General features: G+C 47.0%; 1 protein-coding gene across 1 annotated transcript in view; it reads right to left on the reverse strand.

The window, feature by feature from the left end:
• Window positions 1–17730, reverse strand: part of gsc (goosecoid) — a 39551-nt gene extending 21821 nt beyond the window's left edge. Inside the window, exons 1-3 of the mRNA XM_052019757.1 lie at window positions 17464–17730; window positions 9390–9666; window positions 623–882 (exon numbers count right to left, since the gene is read on the reverse strand). Coding sequence (XP_051875717.1) covers window positions 623–882; window positions 9390–9663 — 534 coding nt within the window. The 5' untranslated portion in view covers window positions 9664–9666; window positions 17464–17730. The remainder of the gene's footprint in view (window positions 1–622; window positions 883–9389; window positions 9667–17463) is intronic.
• Window positions 17731–19744: the final 2014 nt, after the last annotated feature.

Here is a 19744-nt window from a genome sequence, read left to right on the forward strand (position 1 = left end):
AACCTATCAATCGCTGCCTTAAATACACCCAATGACTTGGCCTCCACCCTCTGTGGAAACGAGTCCCACAGATTTACTACCCTCTAGCTGAAGAAATTCCTCCTCATCTCAGTTCTAAAGGGACCTCCCTTTATTCTGAGGCCTTTATTGGTCCCGTTAGATGTACAAAATATTAAGAGGAATAGATAGAGTGGACAGCCGGCGACCAGGGCACCAATGCTCAATACAAGAGGGCATGGCTTCAAGGTAATGGGTGGGAAGTTCAAGGGAGATATCAGAGGGAGGTTTTTTACCCAGAGAGTGGTTGGGGCATGGAATGTGCTGTCTGCAGCGGTGGTGGAGGCAGGTACGTTGATCAAATTCAAGAGATTACTAGGTAAACATATAGAGGAATTTAAAATAGAGTGATATGTGGGAGAAAGGGGTTAGATGGACTTAGGCGAGGTTTAAAGGTCGGCACAACATTGTGGGCCGAAGGGCCTGTATTGTGCTGTACTGTTCTATATTCTATGTTATTGGTGGTCAGTGCAGAGTCAATGAGCCGAATGTCCTTTCTCTGTGCTGAATCTCTCCATGGCTCTAAGGTGATGCCAATTGCAAAGTACAGAAGTCTTTTGTTTACCTCCACTTTCTCTTCGCGGAGATGGACCCTCCGAGCCAGCTGTTCCCTGGTGCCCACATCTGGGTACTTGGTTTCCTGAAAGAGGTTCTCCAAGGCTTCCAGCTGCTCGTCCGTGAAGATGGTTCGGTGACGGCGCTTCCTTCTGCAGTGGAGCTGGTTCAGTAGTTGGAGCTCAGTGCGGGACAGAGCACCCAGACTCACATAGGGCAACACTTGGGGGGCCACCGGGGAGAGGTATGCTGATGCAGCCCCTTCCAACCCTGCCAAAGGGACAACAAGCATCAGTCCTTGCCCACTGGAGGTCTGAACAGAGAAACATACTGTTAATTTAGAACATAGAACACAGAACATAGTACAGCACAATACAGGCCCTTCGGCCCACAATGTTGTGCCGACCTTTAAACCTCGCCTAAGACTATCCAACCCCTTCCTCCCACATATCCCTCTATTCTAAGTTCCTCCATATGCTTATCTAGTAATCTCTTGAATTTGACCAATGCACCTGCCTCCACCACCACCCCAGGCAGCGCATTCCATGCCCCAACCACTCTCTGGGTAAAAAACCTCCCTCTGATATCTCCCTTGAACTTCCTACCCATTACTTTAAAGCCATGCCCTCTCGTATTGAGCATTGGTGCCCTGGGAAAGAGGCGCTGGCTGTCCACTCTACCTATTCCTCTCAATATTTTGTACACCTCTATCATGTCTCCTCTCATCCTCCTTCTCACTAAAGAGAAAAGTCCTAGCTCCCTTAGTCTCTCCTCATAATGCATCCTCTCTAAACCAGGCAGCATCCTGGTAAATCTCCTCTGCACCCCTTCCAATGCTTCCACATCCTTCCTATAATGAGGCGACCAGAACTGGACACAGTATTCTACTGGGACTCTACCAGTAATTTACCGGGACTCAAGGGGCTGAGAGAGGTTCAGCAGACTGGGAGTGGTTTCACTGGGGCGTAGGAGAAGGAGATGTGATCGTATGGAGGTGTATAACATCATGAGGGGCAATGATAGGGTGAATGTGCGCAGTCTCTTTCCCAGGGTTGAGGGCATAGGTTTAGGGTGAGAGGGCAGAGATTTAATAGGAACCTGAGGGGCAACATTTTCACCCAGAGGGTGGTCAGTATATGGAACGAGCTGCCAGGGGAAGTGGTTGAGGCAGGTACATTCAACAACATTTAAAAGACACTTGGACAGGTACACGGATGGGAAAGGTTTAGAGGGATATGGGCCAAACACGGGCAAATGGGACTAACTTAGACAGGAATCTTGGTCCGTATGGACCAGTTGGGCTGAAGGGCCTGTTTCCGCGCTGTATGACTATGATTCTATGACTCTACAGCCATAAGGAAGTCATAAAGCCCATCATAGAACATAGAACATTACAGCGCAGGAAAAGGCCCTTCGGCCCACAATGTCTACACCAAACACAATGTCAAAATAAACTAAATCCCTTCTGCCTGCACGTGATCCGTATCCCCCCATTCCCTGCACATTCACGTGTCTGTCTCAAAGCCTCTTGTCATATCTGCCTCCACCACTACCCCGGCAGCCCGTTCTATCACCACTCTCTGTGGAAAAAAACGTGCCCTGAACATCTCCTTTAAACTTTCCCCCTCTCACCTTAAATGCACGTCCTCCCTGACATTTCCGACCTGGGAAAGAGACTATGACCTTCTACCCTATCTCTACCTCTCATAATTTTATAAACTTCTATCAGGTCTCCCCTCAGCCTCTGATGCTCCAGAGAAAATAACCCAAGTTTGTCCAACCTCCCCTTGTAGCTCAGACCCTCTAATCCAGGCAGCAACCTGGTGAACCTCTTCTGCACCCTCTCCAAAGCCTCCACATCCTTCCTGTGATGGGGTGACCAGAACTGCACACAATACTAGTCAAAGAATAGGCACAAAGTCTAAACCCCCCACCTTCTATCACTGGGTCTGTAGCCCACGGGTTCTTGAAGAACACCTCCAAATACTGTTTAAATGTCACGAGGGTATCTACCTTCAGGCAGTGAGTTCCAGACCCGTACTGTCCTCTGGATAAAAGCATTAATTGTCAGCTTTCCTCTTATCCTATCAATTACATTAAATCTCTGCTCCCTGTCTTCTCCCACCTCGGTTAAAGAAAAAAGGGGTACTTCCTTTTCACTTTCTCGTGGTCCCAGCACTCAGCCTCCTCCATTCTAAAGAAAACAACCCAATCCTTCCTCACACCAGTAACTCTCCAATCCTGGCAGCATCCCGTTAAGTCTCCACTGCACCCTCTCCAGTGCAATCACCTTGTTGTGTTGACCAGAACTGTGTAACAAGCAAGCTGTGGTCCAACCAGTACTGTATGCAGTGTTAGCATGACATCCCTGCTCTTCTATTCCATGCCCCAATGAATAAAGGAAGGGTGTCATTAAGCTGGAAAGGGTGCAGGGATGATTCATGAGGATGTTACCAGGACTGGAGGGCATGAAGTATACGGAGAGACTGGAGAGGATGGGACTGTTTCCTCTGGAGTGAAGGAGGCTGAGGGGTGACCTTATGGAGGTTTATAAAATCATGAGGGGCGAATGGTCACAGTCTTTCTTTGAGGGTAGGGGACTGTAAAACTAGAGGGTTTAAAGTGAGAGAGGATAAGGTTTAAAGGGGACCTGAGGGGCAAGTTTTTCACATAGAGGGTGCTGGGTATATGGAACGAGCTGCCAGAGATAGAGGTGGTTACAATTACACTGTTTAAACAACACTTGGGCAGGTTCATAGAACATAGAACATAGAACACTACAGCACAGTACGGGCCCTTCGGCCCACAATGTTGTGCCGACATTTTATCCTGCTCTAAGATCTATCTAACCCTTCCCTCCCACATAGCCCCCTGTTTTTCTATCATTCATAGGTTCAGAGGGATATAGGCCAAATGCAGGCAAATAGGATGAGCTCAGGTAGGCACCTTGGTCAGCATGAACGAGTTGGGCTGTAGGGCCTGTTTCTGTGCTGTTTCATAACTTTATGACTCTATAAAGGAAGGCATTCTAGACACCTTCTAAACCACTTTATTGACCTGCCCTGCTACCTTTCTGTGGATATTCACTCGGATATCCCGCTGTTCCCCACTTCCTTGAATTAAATTCTGTTTGCCATGTTTCTGTCCAGGGGTCTAAAGACCTTACCCATACTCAAAAGCATTGCTGGATGCTTCCAGTATCGGTCAGCGCACAGAGTGGGGATGGGGAGGTGGCGAACGGGACTTGGGCAGAGCTGGGGAAAAGGCAGCAGAGTTTTCCATGAGAGAATGCTTCCAATGGGATTACAGTGGGGGCTTGGTGAGGATAGCCTGGAGATAAGGAGGGGTGAGGATGAGAGGTTCATCAATAGATGAGCGGCTTGGGTGATGTCACGGAGGTGGAAGCAGGTGTCTCAGTGGGTGTAGGGTCCGCTGCTCAGCACAGTGCCTGGGATTAAGGGCAAAGGGACTAGCTCCCATTAATTCTACTCAATCAGAACTGACTGCTGGTGAAGCAGCCTGACAGAGTGGAAGGATTCAAGAAAGGTGGTGATGACGTGCTCAAGGAGATAGTCTTGCCTGGGTGTGATGGTGACATAGTGCATAGACCAGGGATTATAGACACTCCATTAAACATCAGTGTTAATCACAGTCGGATGTCTGCTGAGCTAAACAGCTTAAACCAAATATTGTTGAAGAGCTATCCCATTGATGTCAAACCCGTCCAAAAAAGAAGTTAAAGAAGGCCTATGGCATGCTTGCCTTCATCGGTCGAGGCACTGAGTATCAAAGTCGGGTCATCATGCCACTGCTGTGGAAATCTTTGGTTAGACTGCATTTGGAGTATTGTGTACAATTCAGTGTATCACCAAAGACTCTTACAAATTTCTACATATGTACAGTGGAGAGCATTCTGACTGGTTGCATCACAGCCTAGTATGAAATCTCCAATGCACAGGATTGCAAGAGGCTGCAGAGGGTTGTAGACTCAGCCACCTCCATCACGGGCACAACCCTCCCCACCATCGAGGACATCTTCAAGAGGCAGTGTCTCAAGAAGGTGGCATCCATCACTAAGGACCCTCACCACCCGGGACATGCCCTCTTCTCATTATCACCATCGGGGAGAAGGTACAGGAACCTGAAGACCCACACTCAACGATTCAGGAACAGCTTCTTCCCCTCCAACATCAGATTGCTCAATGGTCCATGAACCCATGAATACTCTCTCGTTATCCCTTTTTTTTGCACTATTTATTTATTTTTGTAATTCACAGATTTTTATGTCTTTGCACTGTACTGCTGCCTCAAAACAACAAATCTCACATCATATAAGTCAGTGATAATAAACCTGATTCTGATTCCATTACAGGAAGGATGTAGAGGCTTTGGAGAGGGTGCAGAAGAGGTTCACCAGGTTGCTGCCTGGATTAGAGGGCATGAGCTATAAGGAGAGGTTGGACAAACTTGAGTTGTTTTCTCTGGACAGGCGGAGGCTGAGGGGAGACCTGTGAGAAGTTATAAAATTATGAGAGGCGTAGATAGAGTTGACGGTAGATGTCAAATACTAGAGGGCATAGGTTTAAGGTGAGAGGGGGGAAGTTTAACAGAGATGTACAGGGCAGGTTTTTTTTACTCAGGAGAGTGGGTTGTGACGAATGTGCTGCTGGGGGTAAAGGTGGAAGTAGATATGATAGTGGCCTTTTGGAGACATTTAGACAGATATGAATGTGCAGGGAATGGAGAGACATGGATCATTTGCAGGCAGATGGGATTATTTTCATTTGGCATCATAGTCAGCACAGCTGTGGTGAGCCGAAGGGCCTGTTCCTGTGCTGTCTGTGTCTCTGCCCTGCACCTTCGCTCTGTGACTGGACTGCTGCCTTGTATATAGAATATATAGAACAGTACAGCACAGAACAGGCCCTTCGGCCCACAATGTTGTGCTGACATAGCTAATCCCTCCTACCCTATCCCTCCATTTTCCTCTCATTCATGTGCCCATCCAAGCCCCTCTTAAAAGCCCCCAATGAATTTGCCTCCACCACCCTATCAAGCAACGCATTCCAGGCATCCATCACTCTCTCAGTAAAAAAACGTACCCCTCACGTCTCCTCTGAACCTACCCCCCTCTCACCTTAAATGCATGGCCTCTGGTATCGGATCGCTCAATAATGGGAAAAAAGATATTGCTTGTCCACCCTATCTATGCCCCTCATCATTTTATATACTTCCAACAGATCACCCCTCAGCCTCCATCACTCCAGAGAAAAGAGCCCAAGTTTGTCCGGCCTCTCCTGATAGCACATGCCCTCTAATCCAGGCAGCATCCCAGTAAACCTCCTCCGCACCCTCTCTAAAGCCTTGGCATCCTTCCTGTGGTGAGGTGACCAGAATTGCACGCAATACTCTAAATGCAGCCTAACCAGAGTTCTATAGAGATGCATCATGACTTCTTGACTCCTGTACTCAATACCTCGATTAAAGAAATATCTGTACAAAACAGCAGAGCAAAGCCAGGTGTGTGTCAGTGTGGAGTGGAGTAGTGTGAAAATGTAGCCTCCGATCAGATCGGATTCGGATCAGTTTATTGTCATACACACCAGGGTGCGATGAAATTCCTGCAGTGTGAAGCTCACAGAGTAAACACCATATGTGGTCAGCGATAAGGGTATGAGTCATTAACACAGCCTCACATTTGCCCCTGTGCACTTCTGTGGAACAGAATGTGCAGGGGGAGAAATTGACCAGCGGGATCCTCACATACCTGTTCCCCGCTACTGAGCAGAGACGAATTTCCCCCTCGCTTTGTTATCCTGCATTTACCTGTATAAGTAAGCAAACCTCAACTCATCAAGCGTCATTCTCCTCAGCACTCACCTTCCGCAAACATTCAACGAGATGGAAGTTGAAAGATCATTGACCCCAGTAACTGTTTTTCCCTCCTCAGATGCTGTCCAACCTGCTGAGTATCTCCAGTACCTACTGATGTTGTTTCAGATTTCCGGCATCTGTAGCTAATTCCCTTCAACCATCTGGTTCATGAACCAACCTGCACAACCCTAATCACTACCTCAGTACAGCAGCAGTATGGCAGATGTCATAGTAAGTATGGATGTGCTGGCATAGGAGACGGTCCAGAGGAGGTTTAGGAGAATGATCCCGGGGTGAAAGGGTTAATGCGTGAGGAGCGCTTGATGGCTCTGGGCCTGTACTCACTGGAGTTTAGAAGGATGAGGGGGGATCTCATTGAAACCTACTGAATATTGAAAGGCCTGGGTAGAGTGGACGTGGAGAGGATGTTTCCATCAGTGGGAGAGTCGGGGACCAGAGGGCACAGCCTCAGAATAAAGGGACGTCCCTTTAGAACTGAGATGAGGAGGAATTTCTTCAGCCAGAGGGTGGTGAATCTGTGGAATTCATTGCCACAGACGGCTGTGGAGGCCGAGTCATTGGGTGTACTTAAAGCGGAGGTTGATAGGTTCTTGATTACTGAGGGTGTCAAAGGTTACAGAGAGAAGGCAGGAGAATGGGGTTGAGAGGGAAAAATAAATCAGCCACGATAGAATGGTGGAGCAGACTCGATGGACCGAATGGCCTAATTCTGCCCCTATGTCACCTTGCACTACAATGGACTTTTGTTCTGTTCTCATAGTGTTCTTTCTTGTATAATTTATGTTTTTTTCTTGTGAATGTTGTGTCTGTGATGCCGCTGGAGGTTTTTCAGTGCACCTGTGCAGACATGTGTAGCTGACAATAAACTCGACTTGACTTATATTTAACCTGAACAACACCTCCTGGATCAGTTGGTATCTACTCAAGTGCTCCGTCAGGTCAATCTTCCTTCCTCGATCCTGGATTTTAAAAAGGCGGCGACCTTGAAAACACTTCCAACTCAACGGAACGATTCCCAGATCAAGAGGGCTCTGAAAGATTCTAACCAACACCTCTGTATTTTCCTCTTCCAGTGTCCCGGGGTAGAAACCATCACATCCCGCACACTCAACCCACCTCTGGCTCCGTTACACTCTCCATTGTTGACTTGAGAATTTGACCAAGTCAATTTGCCACTTTGAATTAACTTTAGTTCCCTTTCAACCGCACAGATTTAATTCTCTTCTGAAACATTTGCATCAAGTATAACAACTATTACAGAATTCCCTTTATTTTCTTTAATTACGCTTGTTTCTGAGCCCACCACCGTCCTCAGTGTAGTCACTAACATCCTCACGCCTAGCTTTTATATCACATGCTGATTTTGTTTCAGTTTTCCTCTGCTGCAGCTTTTAATGCTCACGTTGCTCTCTGCATCTCTCTCACGCCCTCCTGGGCTGTGACGTCTTCTTGCTCCTGTCTTTCACGCTGAATTTTGCCTCTTGTATTGGCGGTGGCTGCGGACCTCTACGACGGCTAACGTGGTCTTCAACTGAGCTCAAAACTTGTCTGACAATCTCCCGGAATTTCACCGCGCTCTCACCAGCTCAGACGGGGTTAACCCGTGGTGTCTTACTTAAAATCTAAACTAATGGGTCAAATCAGCAACTGCAGACGCTTTCACTTCATTATCCTTGTCTCCAGTTCATCAATTCTCACTCATTAAATTCAAGCCTAGTAATGGGTAAGCCTAGTAATTTCCAGGGTAGGGACATGTTCGGCACAGCTTTGTGGACCGAAGGGCCTGAATTGTGCTGTAGTTGTTCTATGTTCAATATTGTCTGTTACCCGATTAACTCTTCAATTTTGTTTTGCGTCGGGAAATTGTTCCTGGCTACCCATTCTAACCTAACCCGGGTCTCCTCTCTCACCGCACCCCATTTGCTCAGCTCCCGACCCTCATGCAGGGTGAGCCGTTCGACACCGCTCCGCCAAGAATAAGAGGGGTTAGAAATGCCTTCAGAGTCAGCCGGCGCGCTGGTTGACCGGTGGACGTCCATTCGCAGATCAATTGTTCATTGTTCAACAGAGAACGGAGCTCAAACGGGAGTGAGATGTGTCCCTTTCACATTGGACAATTAAATGAACACCGCGCATCGTTAAGACCTCAGATTTATATTATTATTAAATAAAGAAAATGCTGGAAACACTCAGCAGGTCAGGCAGCATCTGTGGAGAGAGACACGGCGAATGTTTCAGGTTCTTCGATCTGACCGATTGACTGCTTCTCTTTTCCTTTTCGTAACATCTCCTGTTTATTTCTTTAACATTTCCAACACTTGCAGTTTTTATTTTGACTTTCGCTTACTGAGATTGATAATTATTGATAGGTGTACAGTTACATTAATGGGTACAATCGGTATGCAAGACAAGTTTTTCACTGTACCTCGGACAATAATAAACCAATACCAATACATTTAGTATTTTGACGGGAGACGAAGATATATAAAAATCGAAATACTAAAAATGAACATCTATTTTATATCTATTCAAATTTATTTTTAAAATTTAAATTCTACCAAACCTAAACATAAAAATCGGGGTTTGTGACGGGTGATTATTGTCACATGTACCGAGATACGGTGAAAAGATTTTGTTTGCGTTGCACCCAGACAGGTCTCAGCTTTTAACAAGTTAATTTCCTGACACTTTTGCACTGAAAACTCCCGATCCCACGTTTAACCTTCACAGAAGCAAAGTGACCGTGCATTTAAGCTGGGACTCTCCATCTGAGCATCGTATAGAGTGAGAGAGTGAGTTACCTGACGGCATACAAGAGCAGTGTTGAGTGTTCAGCGGTTGGCAGCTCGGCACTGTGCTGCAGCAGGAAGCCCTAGGCGTACCGGGGACGTAGTAATAATTGTAGCCCATCCTCGGACCCCCGACCGCCAGGCTGGGATGCTGAGGGGTCGGCGCTGGTGGAGGAGGAGGAGGCGGAGGGGCGACGGCCGGAGAATAGAGCCCCAGGTACTCTCCATTGGCACACACCGTGTCCCCGGCCATGCCAGGGTATGCCTGCAGCGGAGCGCCGTGGAGGGTCGCCGAGTCTTTACAGTGGGACCTCGCTCCGGATAAAATGTTGTCGATGCTGAACATCCCCGCCGGCATCACCAACATCCGCTGGAAGACCAAAGATTGATGTCCTTGTAAATAAACCAGGAGTAAAATCAACTTCCCAACACTATACCTATCTATAGAAAACGAAACTACGCGATTCAACAAGTTTGCAAAACTTGGCACACAAAGTTAAATGGTGTAATGAAGCCGGACTTTCTATCACTGAGGCTACTAACAGGGCCGTCACACGGTTTATAAGCACACAATCCACGTCATGGTTTTTTTTAAAACTCGTTGCTTATGTAATTGGAAGGGAAAACAAGATTCCTCTGATTTTACAACTCCCCCCCCCTTCCCTTCCTATCTCCCTCTCTCCTTCGGTCTAAGAAATTGAGTGTAATCTTTCCTCCTCCCCATTCGAGTTAAGGTTTTGTAAATCGGGTTTAAATCGACCACCAATGCCTTCACCAGCGATCCCCTCCCCGCCAGCAGCTAATTACAGCGACTAATCCGATTAGTGGCATAAACCGGTTTGCAAACACTCCCCCAACCGAAGCCCCACTTCCTTCAATCCCCTTCAATCACATGTCTCCCCCTCCCCTTCCCCCCCCCTCCCTCTCTCCCCAAACCCAAGAACAATTCAAAAGCCTTAATTTGAAGCCCTTTCAATATTTGGCAGCACGGGTGTACCAAGCAGTCCATCGCCAGTGAACAACGAGTCCATCTGAAAGTGGCTCGTGTCCCCACTATACGTTCGAAGATGATCCCGAGTCTTACAGTGAGAGTTCGTTCGGAATTTAGCAAGAAAACGTTATACTTTGTACAAGCCTTCATTTCCCTCTCCCTACCAGACATCTTATCTATTCGTTTATTGATCTGTTTATCGCTTCAACTCGATAGATAGCTGTGTATAACATCGATTTATCTATAACACAAACACATATATTTGCTTTTGGTATAAGTAAGTGGATTTTCACACACAGATATCTGTGAATAGCTATCTGCCTTATAATAACATAGCTAACTACATACACATTTATTTCTGGACGTCTGTTGTTCTTTGTTCGCTCGCATATTAATTTGCTTATCTATCGATAAATTATGTATAATTTATGTATAATTTATGTTCCGTGTGTTGTCTGTTCCTACGTGCCTGTGGTGTTGCTGCAAGCAGGTTTTTCATTGTACCTGTACCTCACCGTACTTGTGCACATGACAATAAACTCGACGACGTGACTAATTATCTACCTCTCCCTATATCTGTCTGTCCGTCTGCGTCTCTCTGCATCTCTCTCTCATCTATCTATCTGCAGCCCTCTTTCTTTATCTACTTATCTCTCTCTCTCTCTCTAGACCTCCCTCCCTCTCTCTATCTACCTATCTGCATTCCCCCCCCCCCCCCTTCCTCTGTCTATTTATCCCTGGACCCGTTCGCCCGCCGGCCTGTCTGCCGTCTTCCCGCCGGTCGGCCCGCAACCTCCCCGCAGGGAAGCTGCCGTAACCCGGCGGACTCTGTGCAGAAGTCCGCGGGTCATTTTAACTTCTTCCGTTCAAATGCCGCGAATGCGAAAAGTGAGCTGCCGCCGAGGAATTAAATATAAAATCTTTTTTATAACCTGTTTAATCCGTAATAACATTATTCCGCCGGAGAAGAAAATTTAAAGTCTTAAATCATGCAATAAATTCGAGAAAGAAATTAAATAAATAGAAATGAAATCGACCTCGTATAACCGTGGATAGAAAATTAACGGGAGGATATTTGACCAAAAAATTAAAATGTATAATTTCAGGTTGAGGAAAATATCCGAAGTTATCCCAGTGTGGCGTGGTTGCTGATTGTTATAGGAGAAAGGGAATGGATCTGTGGCAAGTTTAATAATTAAATGCCTAAAAATGACTAAATGAAGGAATCCCAGCCATCTGAGGTTAAATATTAAGAAAATAAAAGTGTTTTATTTACAATAATTAATAGCAAAAATTAGCAAACTGCTGGAGGAATTCAGCGGCTCCAACAGCATCTGTGGGGGCAAAGGACTGGTTGAAGTTTAGGGTCGAGACGCTGAGTTCCTCCAGAAGTTTATATTTTGCTCCAGAGACCAGCATGTGCGGCCTCTTGAGTCCTCAATAACAAATAAATCGATTCTCCAGAAGTACATCGCCGAGAAAGGATTGGGACGGGGTATTTAACACAATCTAACTTTATATGAAGGGTGAGGCGCCTCAAGGGTAGCACCACTTTCGTTATTTCTCCCGCGCTCTGAACTTAGAGTTGTAAAATCTACCCCACTGGACATGGGTTTAAACATTCCGAGTTTCTGGGCGAGAATCCGCCGCGGAAAGTGTTACGAAGAGTCAGATAGAAACATGTCAAATGTTGAAAGGACTGGACAGAGTAGATGTGACTAAGCTGTTTCCCTTGGTGGGTGTCTAGGTTTGGAGGACACAGTCTTAGGATTAGAGGGTACCTATTTAGAACAGAAATGAGGAGAAATTTCTTTAGCCAGAGGGTCGTGGATTTATGGAATTCTTTGCCACATACAACTGTGGAGGCCTGATCATTGGGGGCATTTAAGGAGGAGATTGATAGGTATCTAATTAGTCAGGGTATCAAGGAATATGGGGGAAAGACCGGAAATTGGGGCTAGATAGGAATAGTTTAGTTTAGCTCATGGGGTAGACTCGATCGGCCGAATGGCCTACTCCTGCTCCTTTGTCTTGTGAGGCGGGTGTCACACTGTTTTACAAACTGCGAGAAAATGATCCCAATAACTCCTGGCCAGTATCCATGGATCTACTGAGGGGATGTAAGAAAAGCGGCCTGCAAACGTACATGGAACTACAGAACAAGTAGAGCACTTCGGCCCACGATGTTGTACCCAACTAATTAAGCCAATGGTGTCTAAACTAATCCCTTCCACCTGCAGATGATCCGTATCCCCTATCCTCGGCATGTTGACGGGCCTCTCTCCCCAAGAAATTCACATCAGTTAACACATTAACACTCGTTTACACTAAATCAACGCAGTCTTTCACATTAGCACGCAGTCGAAAACACACACACTCGTCCCTCACACATATCCACGTAGATCAGTGTACAAACATACCCCAGCTCATAATTATCAACATACACCTCGCCAATTCACGCGCGCAAGCACAGGCACACCAGTCGCCTGTGACAGTGCCTACTCGGCTGAATGTGACCTTAAGAAACAAGTGTAGGGACAGTTTGAAGTCACGCATCCACACACAGATGCGGCCATGCACTCACACAAGTCCGTTCTGTTCTGCAGGAGGTGCAAAACAAAACAGGAGCGAGAGTCGGCCAGTCGGCCCTTCCACTCGGTTCTACCGTTCAATAAGACCATGGTTGATTCTTTAACCCAGTTCCACTTCCCCGAAATCTGCCTAAATCCGTTGAATCTTTGAATATCCAAAGATCTATCGGTTTAAACACAAATTTGTTCTCGTGCTTTCAACGGTTCGTGAAAAACAAAATCCCGGGAGACTCTCTCCCCTGTCTCCTGAGCCAAATTTTACCCTTCACCCAAGGTCAGGTCACCTGGTCCTTTTCAGATGAGGGTGCATTGATAGGAAAGGTTTAGAGGGATATGGACCAAACTCAGGCAACTGGGACTGGCTCAGGAAGGCACCTTGGTCAGCATGGACAAGTAGGGCCGAAGGTCCTGGTTCCGTGCTGTACCTCAATGCACTGTGTACTAACTCAATGCAACTGCACTGCGTAATGAATTGATCTGTAGGAACGGTATGCAAGACAAGTTTTTCACTGTACCTCGGTACAAGTGACAATAATAAACCAATACCAATATAACGCTACACTGCGGTTGTGGGATCTTCCCGTGCGTATATTAACTTTTGTCTTTCCTACATCAGCGACTACACATCAAAAACTACAACGCAGGCTACTAAGCGCTCTGGAGCGTGAGAAGTGTCTCGGGTGTAAATCTTGTCTCATTTTCACGAACCCACACTCCTGTAGCAATCGATAGAAGCTCACTTCAAGCGGACACGCTCCAGAGGTTCGCATGTTGTATTCACGCGAATCCAGCCACAACTTCGCGAACCACACTGAGGAACTGGGGGACGCTCCTTACTTTAGCTCACAAATCTGTTTTTATATTCCCGTTTGAATTCAGGTTCTTGAAGAGCTGCCTCTCTTCACCGGCGCTGGGGTTAACCTTGTCAAACCCGGCTGACGTGCATCCCACAGGTAAAATAAAACTCAACGGGGCATCTGTCGGGGGAAGGGACCGGTGGGTGAAGAGTGTAACACGGCGAAAGTGGTGCAAACGTGCAGGTTAAACCTGGACTTTCGTTCGCGTTTTTCATTAGCAGTCACCTTGACACACAAGGTTATACACACCCACCCAGCCACCCACCCACACACAGTGCACACTACCGCCGGGTCACACACGCACAGTGCACACTACTACCTAGTCACAGTGCACACTACTACCTAGTCTCACACACAGTGCACACTACCACCGAGTCACACACGCACAGTGCACACTACTACCTAGTCTCACACACATACAGTGCACACGACTACCGACTCACACACACACTGTACACACTGCTACCTAGTCTCACACACACACTGTGCACACTACTACCTGGACACACACACACACACTGCACACTACTACCTAGTCTCTCTCTCTCTCTCTCACACACACACACACATACACACACAAACTGTGCACACTACTGCCTAGTCACACACAGAAACACACACACACACAATGGACGCCTGGCTCACTGCAGACACACAAACTCACACCCATTCACACTGATTAGCGCACACAATCACACACGCATGCACACACACTCACTAACACAGATCACACACACACACACACACACACACACACACACACACACACACATCCGCAGCCGCCCTCACATACATATGATATCCAAATAAAATCACCAATGTACCGGATAAAGGCCGCAACTTGGAGCTCTGCGCGATGATTAGACAGTGACATCGGATCCGGATTCGAGCTCACATGTTCGGGGTTATTCAGGCTTTTTCCCCCCTGCTTTAACAAAAATGAGCCCCTCTCTTCCGCCTGCCTAAAGACAATTTAAAACACAGCGGGGTTTGAGCGGCGCGTTAAGTTTAACAGCGCTGGGCGGTACCCAGAAGCAAGGGTCACGCTTCCGTGTGGAGGGACCTTACATGACTCCGCGCCTTCATGTATCTCCGTGTCACACGGAAGAGTGCAGCCCAGGAACAGGCCCTTCGGTCCACCATGTTGTGCCCAACATTAAATTAGTAATTAAACCGCCTAACTAAACTAATGTCTGCCTACATAATGTCCATCTCCCTCCATTCTCTGCACATTCATGTGCCTAACTAAGAGCCCCTTAAACCCCTCTATCGTATCTCCCTCCACCACCACCCCTGGCAGCACATTCCAGGCACCCACCACTCTCCGTGTAAAACAAAACCTGCCCCGCCCACCTCCTTTGCTTTTTACACAGACAAATCTAAACTTCTTGTCAAATCTTCATTATAGATGACATTTAAGTGTGTGATTTCATGTGTGTTCCCGCTCATCTGCACGCCCCAATGTGTACCTGCGTGGACTAGTGCAAACCGTGTGTGTACCCACTTACACACTCGGTGTAGTGTGTGCCTCTCCATGTTCCCGTGTACCCCTCTCCCTCGCTGCATCTTGCTAGTCTGGATACCGGCGGGACGTCGATAGAGTCGGAGATAGGGACGGGACTGGGGTGTGTTCCCGACCCGTGGGTCTGTGGAATCCCCGCTTGGGCACAGGGAGACGCCCAGTCTCCACACCGCACATCCATTTTAGAAAACAAAGATAACGGAGATTAACTTGTTCATATGACACAGTGGATAAATAACGTGACCAACCCAGCGCATGTTATATTCTACAAGACCAAGGTACTAATAAGATATTCCTCACCCCCATCACGGGGTCGGTTATTACACCCAGTGAGGTGCAATGTAACCGTAACAGAACGAATGTGTGCGAATCTATGTGTGTGTGTGTGTGTGTGTGTGTGTGTGTGTGTGTGTGTGTGTGTGTGTGAGTGTGAGTGAGTGAGTGAGGGGGGGGCAAGTGTGTACAAGTGTGCGTGTGAAAGAGGGAAAGTGTGTACACGTAAATGTATATTTATTGGAGAGAGGGCCAATGTATAGAGGTGAATGTGTATCTGTGTGTGTGAGAGAGACTAGTGTGTACAAGCGTGTGTGAGAGGGCCAATGTGTATAAGTGAAAATGTATTTGTGTGTGTGAGAGAGAAGGCAAACGTGTATGTGTGAGACAGGACAAGTGTGCGTGTCTGAAGGGGAATGCAGGCGCGTACACGTAAGCGTTTATGTGTGTGAAAGAAGAGTGTACGTGTGTGTGTGAGAGAAAGGGAAGGTAAGTGTGTGCATGTGAGTGCGTCTGTGGGGGTATGTGTGTGAGAGAGAAAACGAGTGTGTTTGTGTTTTGAGAGGGAGACAGTAAGTGTGTATATGTGTCGGTGGATGTATGCGTGTGCGAGAAGACGTGTATATGGATGTAGTGCGCGTGGGAACCTGTGTGAATGTGTTTGTGGATGTTTGTCATGATTTGTGTGTGTGTGTGTGTGTGAGAGAGAGAGAGAGAGAGAGAGAGAGTAAATGTGCGTCAGTCTGAATCGGTGTGTGTGAATGTGTGAGCCAGTCCATGTATCGGTGTGTGTGAATGTGTGAGCCAGTCCATGTATCGGTGTGTGTGGGTGAGTGTGTGCGTGTAGTTTGTCACACTCACTGCTGTTCTTTAGACGGAGTCTTTATTCGCCCGGGTCACGGACTCTCATCTCCCGGGTTAGCGCAGTCCTCACAGAGCCCACCGTTTGGATGTAAATGACCTTTGCAAAACCGGCAGCACGGATTTCCAAATGAGGGACTGTGCGGTTTGTGTTCTAATTGAAATCGGGAACAAATAAATTGCTTAATGCTTGCGAAGGGGTCAAGATTCTGCGAGTGACCATTTGTTTTTACCACTAAGCGTGAACTGAAGGAATCTTCCTAACACACTGACCGTGTGTTGGACTTCAACAGCCGTTAATAGGTTTCAAAACACAATTCTGCAGAGTTGGGTATCCGACAGACTCGTCAAGTGGAAACTACGTTGTGTGTGTTGCAAGCGGGTTCGAACTGCAAAACTTGAGCCGCAATTCTCTGCTAAGTTAGATGCTAGTAGCAGATCGGGAAATATCTTCATAAAATTTACCAGGGGAATTAATTAGCTTTTGGAGAATTGCAGTGTTTGCAAAATTGTGTGTGTTTTTTTTAAAAATACAATAGGCGCTCCACATGCGTCAGTACATCGCAGATTCCAATTAATTCATGGGACTGAAACGGAGATGGGGTTTAAACAGCGTTGATTATATTAAACTGGTTAATTTTTTTTTAGGGGATTAGGCATCCCAGCAGAGGAAGTGAAGGTGAGATTGCCCGGGGGTTGGACAGAGAGAGAGAGAGAGAGAGAGAGAGAGAGAGAGAGAGATAAGAGTCTACAAGGGAACTTTCAGCAAGATCCTTACCAACTGATCGCTCGGGAAACGAACCGTTGCTTACATTTTAATATCTTACACAATATCTTACATTTGTGATTCTAAGATAGAGACGCACACATTTTCTTTGCTTATTAATTTCGCTTCCAAATGAGAACTAACAGGTTTCATTGCAAAAGTCGATTGTTTTAACAAAACAAAAGTTAATTTGTTTTTATAAGGGAGCCACTATTTGACGGAGACTGGAAAGGATGTTTTTTTTCCTCAAGGAGTCACAAGCGATCGAATGAATGCGAGAGAAAGTGTTGTGAATTTTATACTTACCCAGCAGCGCACAAGAAGTGCTGAGACCGATGCCCCCCTCGCCCCGGCCGCTCCCCACAGTTCGCGTTGTCCCGCACAGCTCCGGGATATTCAGATACAGGACTTTACGCTAAACCGGACCGTCTAACGCAGGCAAAGGTTTTCTTTTTGAAGGCGGGGACAGGCTGGGAGAAGGCTGAGAAACTCCCCAGTCCGCGGAGAACGAGAGCTGGGATCTTCCAGAGTTCGAATCGATTAAATCGGAGCGGTCGGCGATTTAGTTAAGAGGGAGGGCATAATCAGTTTCGGATTTGAGTTGAACGAAATGCGAGCCGATACCCGGGTCTGTGAATAAACACACGGTCAGGGACACTCTGCTCAAGGGGAACTCACTCACACACCGCTAGCCAGATGCAATATGCGATTTAAACCGTGTAGATCAACGTGTGCAGAAATCCGAACAGATGGCACAGACCGTAACACACACCCACACACACACATACTCGCCCCCCACACACATATACACCCACACACATACTCACACATTCTCACCAACACACACACCCACACACACCCATACACACACATACCCACATACCCACCCACACAATCCACACACACACACCCACACACATACACACACACCCACACATACACATACACCCACACACGCACACACACCCACACACACATACACACCCACCCACACACATACGCCCATCCACACACATACGCCCATACACACACCCATACAGTCACATACACACACACACACCCAGACACCCACACACACCCATACACACCCCTCACACACCCATACACACACCCACACACCAACCCCCACACACCAACCCCCACACACCCACATCCACACATACACACCCGCACATACCCCCCACACACCCAACATCCACACACACCCACACACAGACCCACACACATTCACACACCCACACCCACACATAGACCCACACACATCCACACACCCACATCCACACACATACCCCCCCACACACATACCCCCCCACACACAGCCACACACACACCTACCCCTACCCCCCCCCCCCACACACACACACACACACAGAGTGACAAAGCAAAACTGACACAAAACAGACGTAATAAGAAAATTACCGGGACTGGCACAATTAAATAAACACAGAACACCTACTTAACACGATCACAGATGCTACATTGAAAGGAAACTTTTAGAAATACCTAAAACTAAGTGTTTAAACAGTAAGTAATGGAGTCCCGAGGAATTTTCTTATCGTTTACTTATAGTTATTCGCATTTTCTTTATTTCTACGAGAGCCGAAAATCTTGAAACGACCATGTGCGGAATTTCAGTGATCTTTTCTCCCCCTGAAATCCCTTCGTTAGTTTTTCCAACTGAACTCATCACGGCCCGTGCGTCACCTCTCTGATTTTACAATAGGTAAAGTAGCAAGTACTTTCATACAAAGAAGCTGAAAGAGTCTCACGCCATCAACCCAAATAACATTTAAGGAAAAGCTAGAGACCCCAACAGTCCGAACTAAAAACAGGTCACTCACAAAAGCTTGGATGGGAATCTTGGTCGGCATGGACCAGTTGGGCCGAAGGGCCTGTTTCCGTGCTGTCTGACTCTGTGACCCTAAAATGAGTCAAAGGATAAATAAAACGGAATTCCCAGCAAAATATTTCCGTGTGTAAACATAATTATTTTACCTCAGTCATTATCAGGCAGGACCAGAGGACCTGAGTTATTGGGAGAGGTTGGCCAGGCCGGGTCTTTATCCTCTGGGACTTAGGAGAGTAAGGGGCGACCTTATAGAAGTGTTTAAAATTATGAGAGGCATAGATAAGGTGGACGTTAACAGTCGTTTCCCCAGGGTAGGGGAGTCCAAAACTGGGGTGTGTGGGTTGAGGGTGAGAGAGCAAAGGGACCTGAGGGGCAACTTCTTCACGCAGAGGGTGGGGAATTTATGGAAGGAGCTGCCAGAGGAAGTGGTTGAGGCTGGTACAATAGTGTCATTTAAGAAGCATTTGGACAGGTACATGGAGGGGTGGGTCTTGGAGAGATATGGGCCGAACACAGGAAATTGGGACTAGCTGGGTCGGTATAGATTGGAAGGGCTGAAGGGTCTTTATCTGTGCTGTATCAGCCCCTTTATTGTTTAATTCCTCATGTTCCCCTTTTACCCCTCATCCATACCCCCAGCCCTCACTCAAAGACTTTTCATCTCTTAATACTCATCTATTTCATCTCTTAATCTCAGTGCTTCAACCTGAGACATTAACTCTGTTTCCCACTTCACAG

This window comes from Pristis pectinata, chromosome 1 (assembly GCF_009764475.1).
Source record: "Pristis pectinata isolate sPriPec2 chromosome 1, sPriPec2.1.pri, whole genome shotgun sequence".
NCBI classification, from domain to species: Eukaryota; Metazoa; Chordata; class Chondrichthyes; order Rhinopristiformes; family Pristidae; genus Pristis; species Pristis pectinata.